Source organism: Panthera tigris, chromosome B4 (assembly GCF_018350195.1).
Source record: "Panthera tigris isolate Pti1 chromosome B4, P.tigris_Pti1_mat1.1, whole genome shotgun sequence".
Classification (NCBI taxonomy): Eukaryota; Metazoa; Chordata; class Mammalia; order Carnivora; family Felidae; genus Panthera; species Panthera tigris.
Genome location: NC_056666.1, coordinates 74,836,207 through 74,858,091, shown reverse-complemented (window position 1 = coordinate 74,858,091; position 21,885 = coordinate 74,836,207). Strand labels below are relative to the sequence as shown.

Sequence of the window (21,885 nt, the reverse complement as noted above, 5' to 3'; positions counted from 1 at the left end):
GTAGGCCAAATGTGTGGCCAACTAATCTTTGACAAAGCAGGAAAGAATATCCAATGGAATAAAGATTGTCTCTTCAGCAAGTGGTGCTGGGAAAACTGGACAGTGACATGCAGAAGAATGAATCTGGACCACTTTCTCACACCATACACAAAAATAAACTCAAAATGGATGAAAGACCTAAATGTAAGACAGGAAGCCATCAAAATCTTCAAGGACAAAGCAGGCAAAAACCTCTTTGACCTTGGCCACAGCAACTTCTTACTCAACACGTCTCCGGAGGCAAGGGAAACAAAAGCAAAAACGAACTATTGGGACCTCATCAAAATAAAAAGCTTCTGCACAGCAAAGAAAACAATCAACAAAACTAAAAGGTAACCAACAGAATGGGGGAAGATATTTGCAAACGACATATCAGATAAAGGGTTAGTATCCAAAATCTATAGAGAACTTATCAAACTCAACACCCAAAAAACAAATAATCCAGTGAAGAAATGGGCAAAAGACATGAATAGACACTTCTCCAAAGAAGACATCCAGATGGCCAACTGACACATGAAAACATTCTCAACATCACTCATCACCAGGGAAATACAAATCAAAACCACAATGAGATACCACCTCACACCTGTCAGAATGGCTAACATTAACAACTCAGGCAACAACAGATGTTGACGAGGATGTGGAGAAAGAGGATCTCTTTTGCACTGCTGGTGGGAATGCAAACTGGTGCGGCCCCTCTGGAAAACAGTATAGAGGTTCCTCAAAAAATTAAAAATAGAACTACCCTATAACCCAGCAATTGCACTACTAGGATACAGGTATGCTGTTTTGAAGGCGCAGTGCACCCCAATGTTTATAGCAGCACTATCAACAATAACCAACATATGGAAAGAGCCCAAATATCCATCGATGGATGAATGGATAAAGAAGATGTATATGTATGCAATGGAGTATTATTCAGCAATATAAAAGAATGAAATTTTGCCATTTGCCACTACACGGATGGAACTAGAGGGTATTATGCTAAGTGAAATTACTCAGTCAGAGAAAGAAAAATATCATATGACTTCACTCATATGAGGACTTTAAGATACAAAACAGGTGAACATAAGGAAAAGGAAGCAAAAATAATATAAAAACAGGGAGGGGACAAAACATAAGAGACTCTTAAATGTAGAGAACAAACAGAGGGTTGCTGGAGGAGTTGTGGGATGGGGGATGAGCTAAATGGGTAAGGGGCTTAAGGAATCTACTCCTGAAATCATTGTTGCACCATGTGCTAATTAACTTGGATATAAATTAAAAAAAATTTTTTTAATATGTCATAACATTAATTCAAGAAATAATTACCAATTATTTACAACCTGTCAGGCACTGCTCTAGATGCTAGGTATAAAGCAATGAACAAAACAAAAATTGGTGAGTAGAGTTATCTATTTACTACTTTTGATTTCCCATGCCTTGATAATGAATTCATATTACCCTGGTCAGACAGCTCCTTCATCCAGAACCAGCCCTCCAGAATGCAGAAATCTTGCCTGGGGAAAAATTCATCTTCACAGGACAGGATTCTCTCTCTCTCTCTCTCTCTCTCTCTCTCTCTCTCTTAAGTTTGTTTATTTATTTATTTATTTATTTATTTATTTATTTATTTATTTATTTAATCAATACACCTAACATGGGGCTTGAACTCATGACCCCGAGATCAAGAGTCTCATGCTCTTCTGACTGAGCCAGCCAGGCACCCCAGGACAAGATTCTTGTATCTTTCCTCCCATCTCACTGATATAAGCATCAATAATGAATGGAGAGAATATAGGGAGGAGGATGTGGTAGGACCAGAGAGCAAAGTAATGATACTTGGAGACAAGTTACTGAATAGTCTGTATGTGCTAGATGCTCTGATCAGACTTTTACAAAATTATCTCACTGAAGCCTCATAAGAATCATGGGAGTCAATTATTATCATTATCTACAGTTTACATATATCAGGCAACTACAGCACAGAGACGTCATGTATGTTGCCCAGCATCACGCAGTTAGTAAATGGAGGAGCCAGAATTCAATGCTGGCATTTCACAGCTGTGCCTTTGGATAACTGAGGAGAGGAATAAATGGAAGATATTAAGCAAAAGAAGAAAACTGTGATGGGTTGGCCTGGAAATATGATTAAGCTGGTTCATAAAAACTATCTTCAGTTGCTTGCTAACTTCTGATTTGAAGTATTGTGGAACAGACACATAGATGTACAGACATACATAAAATGTACCCTAATTTGGCTCCTGTTGATTGTCCACATTTCATCCTGGAAAAAATAAAAAGTGAATGTTGTCAAAAAGTGGCCTCAGTCATTAACAAACAAAATCTCAATAAAGCACTCTTAAAATACCTCACTGTGAGCAGTGAAACTTCCTGCTGAACCCTGCAGGATAAACTTGTTGCAAAATGTGCTTGCAGATAACTATATGAACTGGTATTCTCAATAAGGCTTTAGTTAGTCCAACAAAATGTTGGAGGATATTTAATAAAGATACAGTTTGGCTTTTGGAATAGCTGATCATCCTGCATCATACTTCCTGAAGGTAAGCCAGTCCAGCTGTCTTTCAAGACTGATTTTGGATCATGGCAATAAAAGCATGTGAAGAGCACATACACATGAAAAGAACTCCATTATTTAAAAATATATTTCCTTCTAGTGATTCTATGCATGTTTTACAAAATTATAGTTATTATCATACATAAAACTTTAATCCTGATATTTCACCTAACGCATCGTAAGCATTGAATATATCTCTCCATGTAAAATTGTCATGTAAGGGGCACCTGGGTGGCCCAGTCGGTTGAGTGTCTGACTTCAGCTCAGGTCATGATCTCGTGGTTTGTGAGTTCGAGCTCCACATCAGACTCTCTGCTGTCAGTGCAGAGCCTGCTTCAGATCTTCTGCCTCCCTCTCTCTCTCTCAAAAATAAATAAACATAAAAAAATTTAAAAAATAGTCATGTAATATTCATCATATAGATGTGGCACAATTTTGCCTAACCATTTTTTCATTGAAGTTTTGAGTTGGGAGAGATCCTAGACCATATTTCAATATTTCACTAGGCAGGAGGGTCATTTCTCCTTTTCTTATATATTTCCACTGATAAGAAGACAATATATTTTGGGATATATCATTTATTCAACAAATATATATTTTGAACTACCACAACGTGGTAGGCATTGTTGGATAGTCAAGAATAGGGTCTTTCTTCCTGCATGTAACTGTGGTGAAATATGGAATGTGACATCTGCCACAAAAGAGCTACATAGTGTATTGAGAACAGAGAAAGGAGTAAGGGGAGTTCACGGAGTGAGGGGGATGTGAACTAGAATTTAGAGTATGGCAAAGGGTTTAGAATTCATTCCATAACTGGAAGCCTCTATCTCCCCCTCCGCTTCACCCATTTTGTCCATTCCCCCCATGCCACTCTGGCAGCCACCAGTTTGCTCTCTGTATTTATGAATCTGTTTCTGATTTTTGTTTGTTTGTTTTTGAACCTAAATATCTTAATTGTCTACCAATAGCAAGCCAAAACTCTTTAAAGAAAGACAAAAAAAAAATTGAGACAATCAACAACAGAAAATCCATAATGTCTGGCATCCAGTAAAACAATTAGTATAAGTTCAAAGAAGCAGGAAACTAGGCAGAGAAAAATGAGGCAATAAAGGATACCAGCAATATTGCAGAATAGGAAACCTAGACCCTCCTTCCTCCATGGAGACAGGGATTTAACAATGATACATGAACGAGTTGCCTTTGTGAGAAAGCCAGAAACCAGGTAAGAGATTCCTGGATGAGTATCTTCCTGTTAGATGTTGGGAGTTCTGGTTCTCTCTTCTGTTTCAGCTACTAAATGGCTGCCTTCTTTGCCACTCAACAAAATGACAAATCTGAAACAACGTAAACAGGAAAAGTCCAGTGCTTTACTTCATTAAAACATGGCAGACCCAATGAAACGGGAGACCCTGCTACTTCCATGTTCAGTGAGTGGGTAAAATATCCTGCCCAACTCTCCTATGACTCCATGAGACTAGCTTGCAGCTTCCATTCTAGCCGGAGACAGAGCTGCCTTGAGTCTGGGTACAATGGCACCACCCTGCTTTCCAAATGGTTATGAAGAAATGTATCTTCTACTGCTCATTTCTTATATTCAAGGAAGAAAGGTGGGTGTTTGTAGCGATCAGCCATTTGTGGTTTTGTGAAATTCCAAGGCTTGTGTCATTCAAGTGAATTCCTGAATGTGGGTACAAACTGTTAATGTCTAACCTTTTGAGACCAACAGACCCCAAACATGGGTAAACAGGAAATAAATGTATTTTTGGCTTGAGTTGTGAAGGCTATTTTCTGTATATATATATATATATATATATATATATATATATACACATATATATATACACATACGTATATATATATGTGTGTGTGTGTATGTATACGTGTATATATATATGTATGTGTGTATATATGTATACACACACACACACACATATAAAAGAGGTGGAGAGGAGGGAGAGGGAGAATAGATAATAGAGAGTGATTCCTGCATCCCAGCCAAACACATTGAAGCCCCAGCAGGAAAATTCTTGGCATTCATTCACTCACCAGAGCCCTTCTCAGCATGGCATAGCATGGCATGCCATGGCATGGTCTGATTGGGAGGAAACCCTCAATTCCTGACTTATCCCTTGGGAGGGAAAGCAGTTGAATGTATATCCAATGTGCTGATTTTTTTTTTTTTTTTTTTTTTTTTTGCGGGGCGGGGGGTGGTGGTGGTGCTGCTGCTAAGGGACTGGTTTCTGTCTTGCCTGAATCTAAGCACTGATAGCAGTAGGCTGTCAGGCTGGGGGCTGTTGAAAACATGGCTTGGTCCGACACCAGAGTCTGCAGTACCACAAATAGACACTAGATGGAACTCCAGTACCACAACTTTCTATCCCATCAGAAACGCTGTCTACTGCGGACAAAAGCAGATCTTGAGTAATAACTCAAATATCCACCAGGAAGTGAACAAATAAATATATTATGGTATATTCATCCAATGGAAAGCTACTAAGTAATAAAAAGAAATGAACCATGTTTACATACAGTAGCGTTGATAAATACAAAAAAATACTGAGTGAAGGAAGTCAGGCATGAAACAGGATTCCATTAACATGAATTTCTAGAACCGGCAAAACTCATTTATAGTTATGGATCAAAGCTTACCTGGTATCAGGGATATGATTGACTGCTCAGGGATATGAAGGAACTTTTTGGAGTGATGGAAATGTTCTAAATCTTGAGTGTGGTGTTACATGAGTATATATATTTATCAAAACTTGTCAAATTGTACACTTAAAATAGGTACTTTTAGTTGTATGTAAATTTTCCATCAACAAAGAAAATCTATGGTAAAGTCATCCTGAGCAGAGGAAAGGTTGAATTGTCAGAGCTCCCACTGTTGTCAGCTCGGAAGTGATAAAAGCTCCTTAAAAATAGAAACCCATAGGGGTGTCTGGGTGGCTCAGTTGGTTATGCGTCCAGCTTCAGCTCAGGTCATGATCTCACTGTTCATGGGTTTGAGCCCCGCGTCAGGCTGTGTGCTGACAGCTCAGAGCCTGGAGCCTGCTTCGGATTCTGTGTGTGTGTGTCTCTCTCTCTCTCTGCCCATACCCTGCTCACATTCTTTCTCTCTGTCTCTCAAAAATAAATAAGCATTAAAAAAAAAAGAAAGAAAGAAAAGAAACCCATGTTACTGTTTCCACAGGTGCTCTCTGCTCCAGCCGTGTTGAAGGGTGAATGCCACAGGATTCCTGACCTTTATATGTCCTGTCCTGTTTCCCACTGCCTGAATACTAACCTGTTATTACATATTGCTCATCTTTTGAAATCTCTTGGGTTTTGATCTCACCTTCTTACCCATCTACTTCTCACCCAATTTGAAAGCCCTGGTACAGATTTCCCAGTGATTTCTGGGAAACCCTGGAGGTTGCTCTTGTTTCCAGACTGGCCTATCATTCTGATTCTGACATACATTCATCACAGTTTGGTTCTTTGTAATGAAAGCATTCACCTGTACATTCCATCCACCCTCAAGGATTAGTGTCTTCTTGAATACAGTTGCAAAGTGGGAGTTTCATCTTACATTCCTTTAGAGCCATGTTTTTGGAAGTTATTCCTCAAGTGAAGGTGCTGTTTTCCACTATTTCCATCTTGAAAGTTCCAGATTGACTTCTCTGATGGCCCTGGCCAGGAATTGCCAGGCTATTTCTCTTATTTGGACTCTGCCCCCTTTCCATGGGCAACAGAGTAAAGGTTGACATGGATGAGGAAATTACATGTTAGTACTTGGTTTTCATTCTTCATAACACTGCCATGTAAGACTGACTGGATGGGCATTTCCAAAATTCTTTTTAAAGGGCTAATGTAATTGAAGGAAACTTAGATTACTGACTTGATACTTTTCTTCCTTTCCAGTATAAATATTTAATACTATAAATTTCCTTCTAAGCACTGCTTTAGCTGCATCCCACAAATTTTAATATGTTACATTTTAATATTTATTCAGTTCAAAATATTTCTTAATTTCCCTTAAGATTTTTGCTTTGGCCAATTGGTTATTTAGAAGTGTGTTCTTTACTTTCAAAATATTTGGGGCATTTTCCATATATCTTTCAGTTACTGTTTTTTAGTTTAATTCTATTATGATATTTTAATTCTATTTTATTTATGTTTTATTTATTTAATTTTTTTAATGTTTATTTATTTTTGAGACAGAGAGAGACAGAGCATGAATGGGGGAGGGTCAGAGGGAGAGGGAGACACAGAATCCGAAGCAGGCTCCAGGCTCTGGGCTGTCAGTACAGAGCCCGACGCGGGGCTCGAACTCTCGGACCGCGAGATCATGACCTGAGCCGAAGTCGGTCGCCTAACCGACTGAGCCACCCAGGCGCCCCAGTTTTATTTATTTATTTAATGTTATCTTCTTAGTCTATGTTATTCTTGTATGGATTTGGAATTTATATATTCTATTTCTATTCTTTTACAAGTTGATCTGAAAATTTTACCAATAATCTTTTAATATAGTTAATTAATATAATAACCATTATCTTATATAAGACCTTAGGAAACTTTTATTCTGAGTATTGCCTGACTTACATTATTTTCAATAATTTTAGTTGTGAATATCTAACCCCACAAACTGTTATTATTATTTTTGTTACACATCATGTTCCCTAGGAAACAGACTGTGAGAGGGAGATTGGTGTGTAAGAAGTTTATTGGAGACTGCTTTTGGAACTAACACCTGTGTGTGTGTGGGGGGGGTTAGGGGTGGGTAGGTAGGAAGGTGAAGGAAGTAGGCTTGGTCAGAGGGACAAGTTGAACTGTGTTGCAGTCACAACAAGGTGCTTAGCCAGTTTCATGGGAAGTTGTGGAGTTGAGGTGTCCAGGCAGTGTTATCCCCTGCTGAGGCAAAGGGGCCCTCTTGCTCTAAGAGGGTTTCAGCTAAATGCTGTCTGCAGATAACCCCCCTAGCAGCTGGGGGAATGAGTGCTTTCATCCTGTAAAGGGTGGAAGGAATCATGTCTATGTACCATATTATCCATTATGGTCCATCCTTGCCTGGTTGTGGATATGTAAACCTGAACCTCAGACCTGAGTGGGAACACGCCAATGGCTTTATATTCTCAGGGGAGAACATTAGTATTATTGTAATTGTTAATTATTTTCTGCCATGAGCCATGACAGAGGCAGACAGCTTCCTCATAGTTTCCTTTTGCTAAAAGCCAAAGAACAAAAAGAGAGCCTATCACTTTTGGAGGTATGATTATATACTTAGAACCCCCCCAAAATTAGTCAAAAAATACTAGAATTTATAATGTATTTTGGTGAGATGGCTTTGTAGGAGATATATTTACAAAAAAGTACTTGTTCTTTGTACTATTTATAAATACCCAGAAATGGAAAGGGGGAAATATCTCATTCACATTAACAACAAAAAGTGTCACATATTTAGGAATAAGTTTAATTAAAAAGGCACTGAATATGTATAAAGAACACTATAAAATCTTACTGAAGTAAGTAAAATAAAATCTGAATGAAAGAAAAATACATATGTTTTGAGATTAAAGATTTAACATCATAAAAAGTTACTTTCTAAAAATTATTAGGTATATAATACACTAACAATGGATTATCTAAAAAGGACTAGAGAATATTACACACACACACACACACACACACACACACACACATGGACACAATGGAATATTATGCAGCCTTAAAACAGAAAGAAATCCTGCCATTTGCAACAACATGGATGGATCTTGAGGGGCATTATACTAAATGAAATAAGTCAAAGAAAGACAAATACTGTAAAATCTCACTCTTATGTGGAACCTCAAAACATCAAACTCATAGAAACAAAGAGTAGAATGGTGGTTGCCAGGGGCTGGGGGGTTGGGGAAATGGGGAGATGTTGATCAAAGGGTACAGACTTCCAATTATAAGATGAATAAGTTCTGGGAAATCTAAGGTACAGCATGGTGACTATAGTTAACAATACTGTATTATATACTTGAAGGTTGCTATGAAAGTCAATATTTTTTTAATGTTTATTTATCTTTTATTTATTTATGTATTTATGTATGTATGTATGTATTTTTATAATTTACATCCAAGCTAATTAGCACATGGTGCAACAATGATTTCAGGAGTAGATTCCTTAAGCCCCTTACCCATTTAGCTCATCCCCCATCCCACGAGTCCTCCAGCAACCCTCTGTTTGTTTTCTACATTTAAGAGTCTCTTATGTTTTGTCCCCTCCCTGTTTTTACATTATTTTTGCTTCCCTTTCCTTATGTTCACCTGTTTTGTATCTTAAAGTCCTCATATGAGTGAAGTCATATGATATTTGTCTTTCTCTAATTTCGCTTAGCACAATACCCTCTAGTTCCACCCACATAGTTGCAAATGGCAAGATTTCATTCTTTTATATTGCTGAATAATACTCCATTGCATATATATACCACATCTTCTTTATCCATTCATCCATTGATGGACATTTGGGCTCTTTCCATACTTTGGCTATTGTTGATAGTGCTGCTATAAACATTGGGGTGCATGTGTGGCTTCAAAACAGCATGCCTGTATCCCTTGGATAAATACCTAGTAGTGCAATTGCTGGGTCATAGGGTAGTTCTATTTTTAATTTTTTGAGGAACCTCTATACTGTTTTCCAGACAGGCCGCACCAGTTTGCATTCCCACCAGCAGTGCAAAAGAGATCCTCTTTCTCCACATCCTTGTCAACATCTGTTGTTGCCTGAGTAGTTAATGTTAGCCATTCTGACAGGTGTGAGGTGATATCTCATTGTGGTTTTGATTTGTATTTCCCCGATGATGAGTGATGTTGAGCATTTTTTCATGTGTCTGTTAACCATCTGGATGTTTTGTTTGGAAAAGTGTCTATTCTTGTCTTCTGCCTATTTCTTCACTGGATTATTTGTTTTTTGGGTGTTGAGTTTGATAAGTTTTCTATAGATCTTGGATACGAACCCTTTATCTGATATATCGTTTGCAGATACCTTCTCCCATTCAATTGGTTGCCTTTTAGTTTTGTTGATTGTTTTCTTTGCTGTGCAGAAGCTTTTTATTTTGATGAGGTCCCAATAGTTCATTTTTACTTTTGTTTTGCTTGCCTCCAGAGACGTGTTGAGTAAGAAGTTGCTGTGGCCAATGTCAAAGAGATTTTTGCCTGCTTGCTATGAAAGTAAATCTTAAATGTTCTCACTACACGCACGCATACACACAAATGGTCATCATGTGAGGGGATGGAGATGGTAACTCACCTTATTGCAACAATCACTTCACAGAATATATGCGGATCAAATCACCACGTTGTGCACCTTAAGCTTAAATGTTAATTATATCTTAGTAAAGCCAGAGAAAAAAAAGAAAGTGAGAGAGAACATGCAAATGTGGCAAAGTGTTGACAGTGGGTGAATCTCCACGAAGGCTATATGTGAGTTATTACAATATTTTTACAACTTTTATGTAAGTTTAAAACATTTTTTGAAAATAAAAAGTTTGATTAATTTTCTTAATAAAAAATAACAAAGAAGACTTGTCATATCAGATATCAAAACATATAAAATCAATTAAGTCTACTAGGTATTTGTGTTAAAATAGACAAAGATGACAAGTTGAACAGAAGAGGGAACCCAGATAGAATTTCAGATGGATTAAAAATTTTCAAATGAATAGCAAAACAATATGTGTGTATATAAATATGGTAACTTATAAAAATTTGGGTGGATATATGGTAAACTGTTCATATGAGTTAATGGGACAGTGTATGGCAGGAAAGAAATGAGGAGGAGAGAGAAACCAATCAAAAAAGAAAGGAAAAAAGTACCACCTAAACAAAAAACAGGATGTAAGATTTTATCAGAGGTGTGATGTAAAATTATATAAATGTGTGCTCATTTATTTTTTATTTTTATTTTTTAAAGTTTTTATTTATTTAAGTAATCTCTACACCCAGTGTGGGGCTTGAACTCATGACCCCGAGATCAAGAGTCACATGTTCTTCTGACTGAATCAGCTAGGTGCTCTTATGTTTTTTTAAAAATAGACATTTAAAATGAAAAATTGGGTAAGATTTGCATAAAAATTCGATTACGTATTATTAATTGCATATGAATTTGTTTTAGCTAATATTTGATCAAAAAGGTAAAATCCATTTTAGTTAGTATATTTTAAAATAAGTTGTGAGTTATGATTTACATTTGTATATTTACATTTTTTGTTGATACTATTCTCAGTTCACAAAAGTGAACCATTGGCTTTTTTATGCACAAGAACAGTTATAGAGATAGTAATACAAATACAACAATTCAAAATAATCCAATGTAAATTGCAAGCACGCTTTTGGTGCAGATACAGGATGTGAGTCCCTAGTGCTAAGTGACTTTGTAAGGACTTTTGCACAAGCAATCCCCCAAAGAAAAGCACCAATCAAAATCACTCACTCTCCAAATTTTATCTGCTTTTTAAAAATGTTTGTTTATTTTTAAGAGACAGACAGAGCACGAGTGGGGGAGGGCAGAGAGAGAGGGAGACAGAGAATCTGAAGGACTCTCCAGGCTCTGAGCTGTCAGCACAGAGCTCCATGCAGGGCTCAGACTTGTGAACCACAAGATCATGACCTGAGCTGAAGTCAGATGCTTAACCGACTGAGCCACCCAGGTGCCCCCAAATTTTATTTGCTTTAAATAACTCTATAATTCAATGAAGAATTTGTCTGAAATTTATGTGTCAAGTCCAAAATTTTGCTTCATTGTCCACTTAGTAGTAATTTATGTGGATTATGGGAGGAAGTAGAACAAGGTGAATATACTAACCAGAAGTAATGATCAATGTTATTGTAGATCTAGGATGTTCCTCCAAATGGTAGTCCTTGGCTCTCTCTATAAATTACCACTTACCTACAAACTATAGTTTTGGATGGCAACTGCCAAATGTGTTTTGAAGCAGGTCCTTCTGATTCCTTAATCTCTAAAAGTCCTTCAAATAGGACTGGTTTGAGAAACCTGATTTTTATGACAGCATCCGAATGAATATAGCTTCCTAGCATATTTCTAAAAAATCCATGTGTTTTAAATGTCTCTTCACTGCCTTGATTCAGATCTCAGCCTGCACAGAGAGCACGCTACCTGTCTGGAAAGGTAGCTGTGCTGATGTCTTTCTTCCTCTTTCAGTGCTGTGGTCATTGTTGTTTGGTCTATCTCCAAGAATCTGCGTCTTTCTCTGAATGTTTGTAATTGTTCCCATTACACATCTTCCATATTCTTTTCCAGATGATCCTCAGATATGCCATTTTACAAACATTTCTAGGGAAATAATGGTTCCTGTTGCCCGAGGCACATTTATTTTTTGCGCTTAGCTGTGCAGATCTGTATGCTGCTTTTTATTGCTTCAGGGAAGGGCAGAGATACAACCAACCAAATTATAGGCAAGCAGGCCTAGATTTCCTTATCTGTCAGATGGTTCAAGGTCATCCTCTACTCCCAGCCATATTCTCAACCATACTTGCTTAGTGTGACAGAATTCCTATTCCTATTCCTGTCCTTCATGTACCCCTCCAATGCCTCTGGGTAGAATGGAGGAGAAATGTTGTAGCAGCCCTTTCATTGTGTTTCTGAACATGTATTTCTTTGCCATCAGGACTTTCTGCTCATCTCTCTTGGCACCAAGATCCTCTACACTCATTTCACTCATGCAGCTTCATATACTGGTTATCCATGATATAGAGAAAACTGTTGGTTGGGACAGATACCCACTTCAATATAAGAAATCAGGTTTAGAGATTGGAATAAAGAGGATGAGCCCTGGCACGAAGGAGGCTAATAGCTATTGGCACATGATTTGAAGCTTGATGCCAGCAAGTTGGAGGAATTATTCAGAACTGGTACCCTCAACTTTACTTGTTCAGGGGCACTGGTCTTAAAAAGCTCAGATCCAGAATCTTGTTTTGTAGACTGTAGATATATCTTAGTCTAATCTTAAAGTTCTCAAAGTCCTCTTTACACTGACTTGGGTTACTCTCTCTTTAACCATCTGTGGCCAACTCTGAGGCTGTCTACCAGTTTCTATACCCATGAACAAATCTGCTACAAGTTATTAGTTTTGGATTTACCTAATGTCTTAATTAACACCAATGTAGTATCTGGCTGTTTAGTGGTAGTGGTGGTTGGTGGTGGAGAGCCTGGATAATAGCTCATAGGAGAGCTAGATTCTGTCATACTCTGTTTTCCTGAAGTAAGAAATCTCTGGATCCAAGTTATATCAGATTCTTTTAGTCTATGTTGCTATCGTCCATCCCTACTCCTGAGCCCCCAGCCATGAACCACCATGTTAAGGGACTCTTCCTTTTTTCCATGCCTGAGTTGACTGGACAAGTGCCAACTCTGATCCTGGGCTTATGGCATGTAATGACACACACTCCTTTTCCATATTCTGTATGTCTCTAGTGGGGAGGGGGTTTTGCCAAGACCCTTTGTTTATTTTCTGATTGCCTCACTCATATTACCCCTGAGGCCTCCTTTGTTCCCGAAGTAGGCTAGGGACATCCTGCTTCCTAGAACCAAATCTACAAGAAACAAAGGTACGTAACAAAGCCAAATGGGAACAGAATCATGCTTGGAACTCTTTCTGGGCAGAAAACAATAACTGGTATGGACTAGAGATTAGGGGAGGAGAAGGAAAAATGGGGTAAAAGTACGGAAGGCAGCTGGCAGGTTCAGTGTTTCTGTGTTGGCATGACCAGTCTCTCTTCATCCTCTTCCTGGATGTAGGGCTTGGTGCCAGGGCCCCCGAGGCTTTCTCCACAAATAAAAGGAGGTGAAGCTGTTTGGTGTCCCTATTTCAAGTTCTTGGGGGCAGCCAAAATGATGTCCTTTGTCTCTCTGCTCCTGATTGGCATCATGTTCCCTGCCATCCGGGGGAAGCAATTTACAAAATGTGAGCTGTCCCAGGTGCTGAAAGACATGGATGGCTATGGAGGCATTCCTTTGTCTGAATGTAAGTTCCCTGCTGCCTTGCTTCATCCATTCTTCAATTCATATGTGTCTCTCTTTCATCCACCTTTCCCTCTCCACTTTTATTCAATTATATAATAATCCTTTTATCTTATCTGCTTATCTGTTTACTCTTTTTATTACATTTATTCATGTATTTTATCTTTCTCTCTTTAAAAAAATTTTTTTTTAACATTTATTCATTTTTGAGAGACAGAGAGACACAGACTATGGAAGGGGCAGAGAGAGAGAGAGGGAGACACAGAATCTGAAGCAGGCTCCAGGCTCTGAGCTGTCAGCACAGAGCTTGATGTGGGGCTCGAGCCCACGAACTGTGAGATCATGACCTGAGCTGAAGTCGGACACTTAACCGACTGAGCCACCCAGATGCCCCTATTTTCCCTTTCTCTTATTGTCTGTCCTTTTTGGAACCCTTTTCATTTCATCAATATATTTTGTGCTTTGCAATATTTGGAGATTGGCTAGAGAGCCTTTCTATGTCTGGTAATACAGGTCCTCATTTATGCTATAAATGCATAATTTATAGTCACCTCTGTGATACCTCTTTCTCATCTTTCCCTCAGGGATCTGTACCATATTTCATACTAGTGGTTATGATACACAAACCATAGTCAATAACAGTGGCAGCACAGAATATGGACTCTTCCAGATCAACAATAAATTTTGGTGCAGGGACAACCAGATCCTTCAGTCAAGGAACATCTGTGACATCTCCTGTGACAGTGAGTAGCCTCTTTTATCCTGTTCCTCTGTTTTCCTGGAGGCTACCTCTGGGATAATCTTATTTTTGGTGTCAAGCATACTTCTGGTTTCACTGCCTTGTACTCCACTTCAACTGTGGGGCTTGAATTGACAGAATTTTCATGTTCACTAAATCCCCAGGCAGTTCCCAGAAGTTCACGGGTAGATGATCTGAGCTGTCTGGGATTCTTGAAGTCTAATACCCTGCATTTTCAGAGTAAGTCAGTTGATGAAGTTGACAGTTCCTCTGGAGACATTCAAGAAAAGTGAAGGGAATCCTTATCTTGGATGGGGAACATTATTGTATTGACTTTCTCATATAGAAAGGCAACAGGCATAAACCTCCAGTTCAGAGAAGGACCAGACCTAATAGATCCAGGGAAGAGGGAAACACATTATCTTTCTGGGTAATACTTAGCTCTCTCATTCCTCTCCTTGCAACTCCTGCCAGAGTTCCTGGATGATGACCTTACTGATGACATTATTTGTGCCAAGAAGATCCTGGATAAGGAAGGAATTGACTACTGGTGAATCTCCATTCTATTTTTTACTTTTCCCTTCTCCTCCTTTTTCTCACTCCTTTAGTCCAGCACTACTGTCCTCTCTTTCTATCTCCTGACCATTTAATTTAGAATGTAGTTTTCAAAACAAAAGTCATTGAGAAGATTCAGGTTTCCGATTTTCCAAGCTTCCCTCACACCACTCCTGTTTAACAATATTCCTAACAAGCATGAGAAAGAGAAGGCTGAGACCTATGGCTCCATTCACCTGGATGTGGACATCTAATTCAGCTTGTTTTAGTCCTAGACCCTGAAGCGAGCCCTTGATACCACTGCATGTCTTTTCCAGTCCTACAATTTTTTGGAGTTTTAAAAGTGAACCCTACCGCATTAGGTGGCTCAGTGTCCCTTGCCATGTGGCTAGGAATGTCTTTCTGTAATTTTCATCCACACTCTTCCACCTTGACCCTTTTGGGAATAAAGCTAGATGGAAGTTTGGGCTAAGATCCAGTCATCCAACTTGTCCTGTCTCTTTTTCCATTATCAGGTTGGCCCATAAACCACTCTGCTCTGAGAAACTGGAACAGTGGCACTGTGAGATGTGAGTGCCTGCGGTCTTTGCTGTTTCTGCCCTCTGTACATTCCTGAAATGCCTCTCCCCTAAGGCTACCTCAGTTTGCTTCTTTCTACCCCCTTGAAGCTGATTTGTCTTTGAGCCCTGAACTCTGTAGTGACACCTTTGGACACTTGAGAATGATTCTCCAGGGATGTGTGACTGGTACACTGGACTTTTGACCCTTGCTTAGTGCCCCCTGATGGCACTTTAACTACAACAATGGATTCCACCTCTGTCTTGAATAAAGGGCCTGATTTTGAATGGCTGGCTGTATTTTCTTCCTGGAGGAGGAGGAGGAAGTAGTGTGAGAGGGTGGACACTGAAGCTATAAGTCATAGCCACCTTCCATCTCTATTAAAGAGGAAATAGACTGAACTTAGAAAGATGGAGGTTACTTTCTGTTGCAACTCGATTCAAGAAACTCATTGATCACTAGCATATTCAAGGAACTATAGAAGGAGTAAAAAATTGGCAAAAGGGTCCCTTCCCTCAAGGACTAGTAGGAAAGATAAGATAAACAATAAATAATTATAATGCAGAGCGCCTGGGTGGCTCAATCGGTTAAGCGTCTGACTTCAAGTCAGGTCATGATCTCACGGCTAGTGAGTTCGAGCCCCGTGTCAGGCTCTGTGCTGACAGCTCGGAGCCTGGAGCCTGCTTTGGATTCTGTGTCTCCTTCTCTCTCTGCCCCTCCCCAACTTGTGCTCTGTCTCTATCAAAAAATAAATATAAGTAAAAAAAATTAAAAAAATTATTATAATACAAGGGATAATGTCATAGCATGAGAGAGTTTAGAAATGTGCTCTGAACGTTCATAAAAAAAGATACTTTACATTGGGGGGGGTGCTGTGGAAAAAGAGATCAAGGAAGGATTTATTAAAGGAGTGGCATTTAAGCTGGTTTTGAAGTATGGGTTGGATTTTTGACTGGTGGAGATGCGGGGTGGGAGAAGGACAGCAAAGATAGGGGTGCCAAGAATCTGAAAAGGGTGACCAATGGGTTGAGGGAGATTTGAGTCCTAAAGTCTGTTTCTGCTACTCATTGATGGTGCAAACCTGGGCATGTCATCTCTGTCCTCTGTGCTTCAACTTCCTCATCTTAAAAGGAGGGTTTTGGTTCAGGTGGTTTGTTTTTGTTTTTTTTGTTTTTTGTTTTTTTTTTTTTATATCTGTTCCTGCTTTGACAATCCAGCATGCCAAAACTCCAATTTAAAGTACCACATTTATGTACAGATGGCTACCAGAATCATTAAAAGATGCTCAACATTACTCATCATCAGGGAAATATGAATCAAAACTACAATGAAATATCACATCACACCTGTAAGAATGGCCAAAATTAATAACACAGGAAACAACAGGTGCTGGTGAGGATGCAGAGAAAGGGCAACCCTTTTGCACCGTTGGTGATAATGCAAACTGGTGCAGCCACTCTGGAAAACAGCATTGAGGTTTCTAAAAAATTTAAAGTAGAACTCTACAACCCAGAAATTGCACTACTAGGTATTTACTAAGGATACAAAAATACTAATTCAAAGGGTACATGCACCCTGATGTTTATAGTAGCCAAATTATGGAAAGAGCCCAAATGTATATACATGTACAATGGAATATTACTCAGCCATCAAAAAGAATAAAATATTGCCATTTACAATGACTTGGATGGAGCTAGAGTGTATTATGCTTAGTGAAATAGGTCAGTCAGAGAAAGACAAACACCATATGATTTCATTAATGTGGAATTTAAGAAACAAAAAAGATGAACACAGAGGGGGGGGAAAAGGGAGAGTCAAACCAGGAAACAGACTCTTAAATACAGTGAACAAACTGAGGGTTGCTGGAGGGGATGTGGGTGGGGGAATGGGTTAAATGGGTGATGGGTATTTAGGAGAGTACTTGTTCTGATGAGCACTGGTGTTATATGTAAGTGATGAATCACTAAATTCTATACCTGGAATTAATATTACATTGTATGTTAGCTAACTGGAATTTTTTTTAATATATGAAATTTATTGTCAAATTGGTTTCCATACAACACCCAGTGCTCATCCCAAAAGGTGCCCTCTTCAATACCCATCACCCACCTCCTCTCCCTCCCACCCCCCATAAACCCTCAGTTTGTTCTCAGTTTTTAAGAGTCTCTTATGCTTTGGCTCTCTCCCACTCTAACCTCTTTTTTTTTCTTCCCCTCCCCCGTGGGTTTCTGTTAAGTTTCTCAGGATCCACATAAGAGTGAAACCATATGGTATCTGTCTTTCTCTGTATGGCTTATTTCAGTTAGCATAACACTGTCCAGTTCCATCCACGTTGCTACAAAGGGCCATATTTCATTTTTTCTCATTGCCATGTAGTACTCCACTGTGTATATAAACCACAATTTCTTTATCCATTCATCAGTTGATGGGCATTTAGGCTCTTTCCATAATTTGGCTATTGAGAGTGCTGCTATAAACATTGGGGTACAAGTGCCCCTATGCATCAGTACTCCTGTATCCCTTGGGTAAATTCCTAGCAGTGCTACTGCTGGGTCATAGGGTAGGTCTATTTTTAGTTTTTTGAGGAACCTCCACACTGTTTTCCAGAGTGGCTGCACCAGTCTGCATTCCCACCAACAGTGCAAGAGGGTTCCCGTTGCTCCACATCCTCTCCAGCATCTATAGTCTCCTGATTTGTTCATTTTGGCCACTCTGACTGGCGTGAGGTGATATCTGAGTGTGGTTTTGATTTCTATTTCCCTGATGAGGAGCGATGTTGAGCATCTTTTCATGTGCCTGTTGGCCATCTGGATGTCTTCTTTAGAGAATTGTCTATTCATGTTTTCTGCCCATTTCTTCACTGGATTATTTGTTTTTCAGGTGTGGAGTTTGGTGAGCTCTTTATAGATTTTGGATACTAGCCCTTTGTCCGATATGTCATTTGCAAATATCTTTTCCCATTCCGTTGGTTGCCTTTTAGTTTTGTTGGTTGTTTCCTTTGCTGTGCAGAAACTTTTTTTTTTTTTTTTTAATTTTTTTTTTCAACGTTTTTTTATTTATTTTTGGGACAGAGAGAGACAGAGCATGAACAGGGGAGGGGCAGAGAGAGAGGGAGACACAGAATCGGAAACAGGCTCCAGGCTCCGAGCCATCAGCCCAGAGCCTGACGCGGGGCTCGAACTCACAGACCGCGAGATCGTGACCTGGCTGAAGTCGGACGCTTAACCGACTGCGCCACCCAGGCGCCCCATTTTTTTTTTTAATGTTTATTTATTTTTGAGACAGAGAGAGACACAGCATGAGCAGGGAAGGGGCAGAGGGAGAGGGAGACACAGAATGGGAAGCAGGCTCCAGGCTCTGAGCTGTCAGCACAGAGCCCGACGCGGGGCTTGAACTCACGAACTGTGAGATCATGACCTGAGCCGAAGTCAGACGCTTAACCGACTGAGCCACCCAGGCGCCCCTGTGCAGAAACTTTTTATCTTCATGAGGTCCCAGTAGTTCATTTTTGCTTTTAATTCCCTTGCCTTTGGGGATGTGTCAAGTAAGAAATTGCTGCAGCTGAGGTCAGAGAGGTCTTTTCCTGCTTTCTCCTCTAGGGTTTTGATGGTTTCCTGTCTCACATTCACGTCCTTTATCCATTTTGAGTCTATTTTTGTGAATGGTGTGAGAAAGTGGTCTAGTTTCAACCTTCTGCATGTTGCTGTCCAGTTCTCCCAGCACCATTTGTTAAAGAGACTGTCTTTTTTCCATTGGATATTCTTTCCTGCCTTGTCAAAGATTAGTTGGCCATACTTTTGTGGGTCTAGTTCTGGGGTTTCTATTCTATTCCATTGGTCTATGTGTCTGTTTTTGTGCCAATACCATGCTGTCTTGATGATGACAGCTTTGTAGTAGAGGCTAAAGTCTGGGATTATGATGCCTCCTGCTTTGGTCTTCTTCAAAATTACTTTGGCTATTCGGGGCCTTTTGTGGTTCCATATGAATTTTAGGATTGCTTGTTCTAGCTTTGAGAAGAATGCTGGTGCAATTTTGATTGGGATTGCATTGAATGTGTAGATAGCTTTGGGTAGTATTGACATCTTAACAGTATTTATTCTTCCAACCCATGAGCACCAAATGTTTTTCCATTTCTTCATATCTTCTTTGATTTCCTTCATAAGCTTTCTATATTTTTCAGCATACAGATCTTGTACATCTTTGGTTAGATTTATTCCTGGGTATTTTATGCTTCTTGGTGCAATTGTGAATGGGATCAGTTTCTTTATTTGTCTTTCTGTTGCTTCATTATTAGTGTATAAGAATGCAACTGATTTCTGTACATTGATTTTGTATCCTGCAACTTTGCTGAATTCATGTATCAGTTCTAGCAGACTTTTGGTGGAGTCTATCAGGTTTTCCATGTATAATATCATGTCATCTGCAAAAAGTGAAAGCTTGACTTCATCTTTGCCAATTTTGATGCCTTTGATTTCCTTTTGTTGTCTGATTGCTGATGCTAGAACTTCCAACCCTATGTTAAACAACAGCGGTGAGAGTGGACATCCCTGTTGTGTTCCTGATCTCAGGGAAAAAGCTCTCAGTTTTTCCCCATTGAGGATGATGTTAGCTGTGGGCTTTTCATAAATGGCTTTTATGATGTTTAAGTATGTTCCTTTTATCCCGACTTTCTCAAGGGTTTTTATTAAGAAAGGATGCTGAATTTTGTCAAATGCTTTTTCTGCATCGATTGACAAGATCATATGGTTCTTATCTTTTCTTTTATTAATGTGATGTATCACGTTGATTGATTAGCGAATGTTGAACCAGCCCTGCATCCCAGGAATGAATCCCACTTGATCATGGTGAATAATTCTTTTTATATGCCGTTGAATTCGATTTGCTAGTATCTTATTGAGAAGTTTTGCATCCATATTCATCAGGGATATTGGCCTGTAGTTCTCTTTTTTTACTGGATCTCTGTCTGGTTTAGGAATCAAAGTAATACTGGCTTCATAGAATGAGTCTGGAAGTTTTCCTTCCCTTTCTATTTCTTGGAATAGCTTGAGAAGGATAGGTATTACCTCTGCTTTAAATGTCTGGTAGAACTCTGTTGGGAAGTCATCTGGTCCTGGACTCTTATTTGTTGGGAGATTTTTTGATAACTGATTCAATTTCTTCTCTGGTTATGTGTCTGTTCAAGCTTTCTATTTCTTCCTGTTTGAGTTTTGGAAGTGTGTGGGTGTTTAGGAATTTGTCCATTTCTTCCAGGTTGTCCAGTTTGTTGGCATATAATTTTTCATAGTATTCCCTGATAATTGCTTATATTTCTGAGGGATTGGTTGTAATAATTCAATTTTCATTCATGATTTTATCAATTTGGGTCATCTCCCTATTCTTTTTGAGAAGCTTGGCTAGAGGTTTGTCAATTTTGTTTATTTTTTCAAAAAACCAACTCTTGGTTTCGTTGATCTGGTTTACAGTTTTTCAGATTCTATATTGTTTATTTCTGCTCTGGTCTTCATTATTTCTCTTCTTCTGCTGGGGTAGGGTGTCTTTGCTGTTCTGCTTCTATTTCCTTTAGGTGTGCTGTTAGATTTTGTATTTGGGATTTTTCTTGTTTCTTGAGATAGGCCTGGATTGCAATGTATTTTCCTCTCAGGACTGCCTTCGCTGCATCCCAAAGCATTTGGATTGTTGTATTTTCATTTTCGTTTGTTTCCATATATTTTTAAATTTCTTCTCTAATTGCCTGGTTGACCCATTCATTCTTTAGTAGAGTGTTCTTTAACCTCCATGCTTTTGGAGGTTTTCCAGACTTTTTCCTGTGGTTGATTTCAAGCTTCCTAGCATTGTGGTCCGAAAGTATGCATGGTATGATCTCAATTCTTGTATACTTATGAAGGGCTGTTTTGTGACCCAGTATGTGATCTATCTTGGAGAATGTTCCATGTGCACTTGAGAAGAAAGTATATTCTGTTGCTTTGGGATGCAGAGTTCTAAATATATCTGTCAAGTCCATCTGATCCAATGTATCATTCAGGGCCCTTGTTTCTTTATTGACTATGTGTCTAGATGATCTATCCATTGTTGTAAGTGGAGTATTAAAGTCCCCTGCAATGACCACATTCTTATCAATAAGGTTGCTTATGTTTGTGAGTAATTGTTTTATATAATTGGGGGCTCCGGTATTCGGCGCATAGACATTTATAATTGTTAGCTCTTCCTGATGGATAGACCCTGTAATTATTATATAATGCCCTTCTTCATTTCTTGTTACAGCCTTTAATTTAAAGTCTAGTTTGTCTGATATAAGTATGGCTACTCCAGCTTTCTTTTGGCTTCCAGTAGCATGATAAACAGTTCTCCATCCCCTCACTTTCAATCTGAAGGTGTCCTCAGATCTAAAATGAGTCTCTTGTAGACAGCAAATAGATGGGTCTTGTTTTTTTTATC

General features: G+C 39.0%; 1 protein-coding gene across 1 annotated transcript; it reads left to right on the top strand.

The window, feature by feature from the left end:
- The first annotated feature begins 13,194 nt into the window (after positions 1 to 13,194).
- LALBA (lactalbumin alpha) lies at positions 13,195 to 15,737 on the top strand. The gene is made up of 4 exons (XM_007072954.3): positions 13,195 to 13,602; positions 14,183 to 14,341; positions 14,812 to 14,887; positions 15,408 to 15,737. Exons 1-4 carry the CDS (start codon positions 13,470 to 13,472, stop codon positions 15,463 to 15,465), a joined length of 426 nt encoding a protein of 141 aa, XP_007073016.1. The 5' UTR covers positions 13,195 to 13,469; the 3' UTR covers positions 15,466 to 15,737.
- Positions 15,738 to 21,885: the final 6,148 nt, after the last annotated feature.

What these genes read in the sequence shown, in the direction of transcription:
- LALBA (XM_007072954.3), top strand. Translation starts at nt 13,470, where the DNA reads ATGATGTCCTTTGTCTCTCTGCTCCTGATTGGCATCATGTTCCCTGCC. An exon ending in AGGCATTCCTTTGTCTGAAT is followed by an intron (nt 13,603 to 14,182) that starts GTAAGTTCCCTG and finishes TCTTTCCCTCAG; the next exon opens with GGATCTGTACCATATTTCAT. An exon ending in CTGTGACATCTCCTGTGACA is followed by an intron (nt 14,342 to 14,811) that starts GTGAGTAGCCTC and finishes AACTCCTGCCAG; the next exon opens with AGTTCCTGGATGATGACCTT.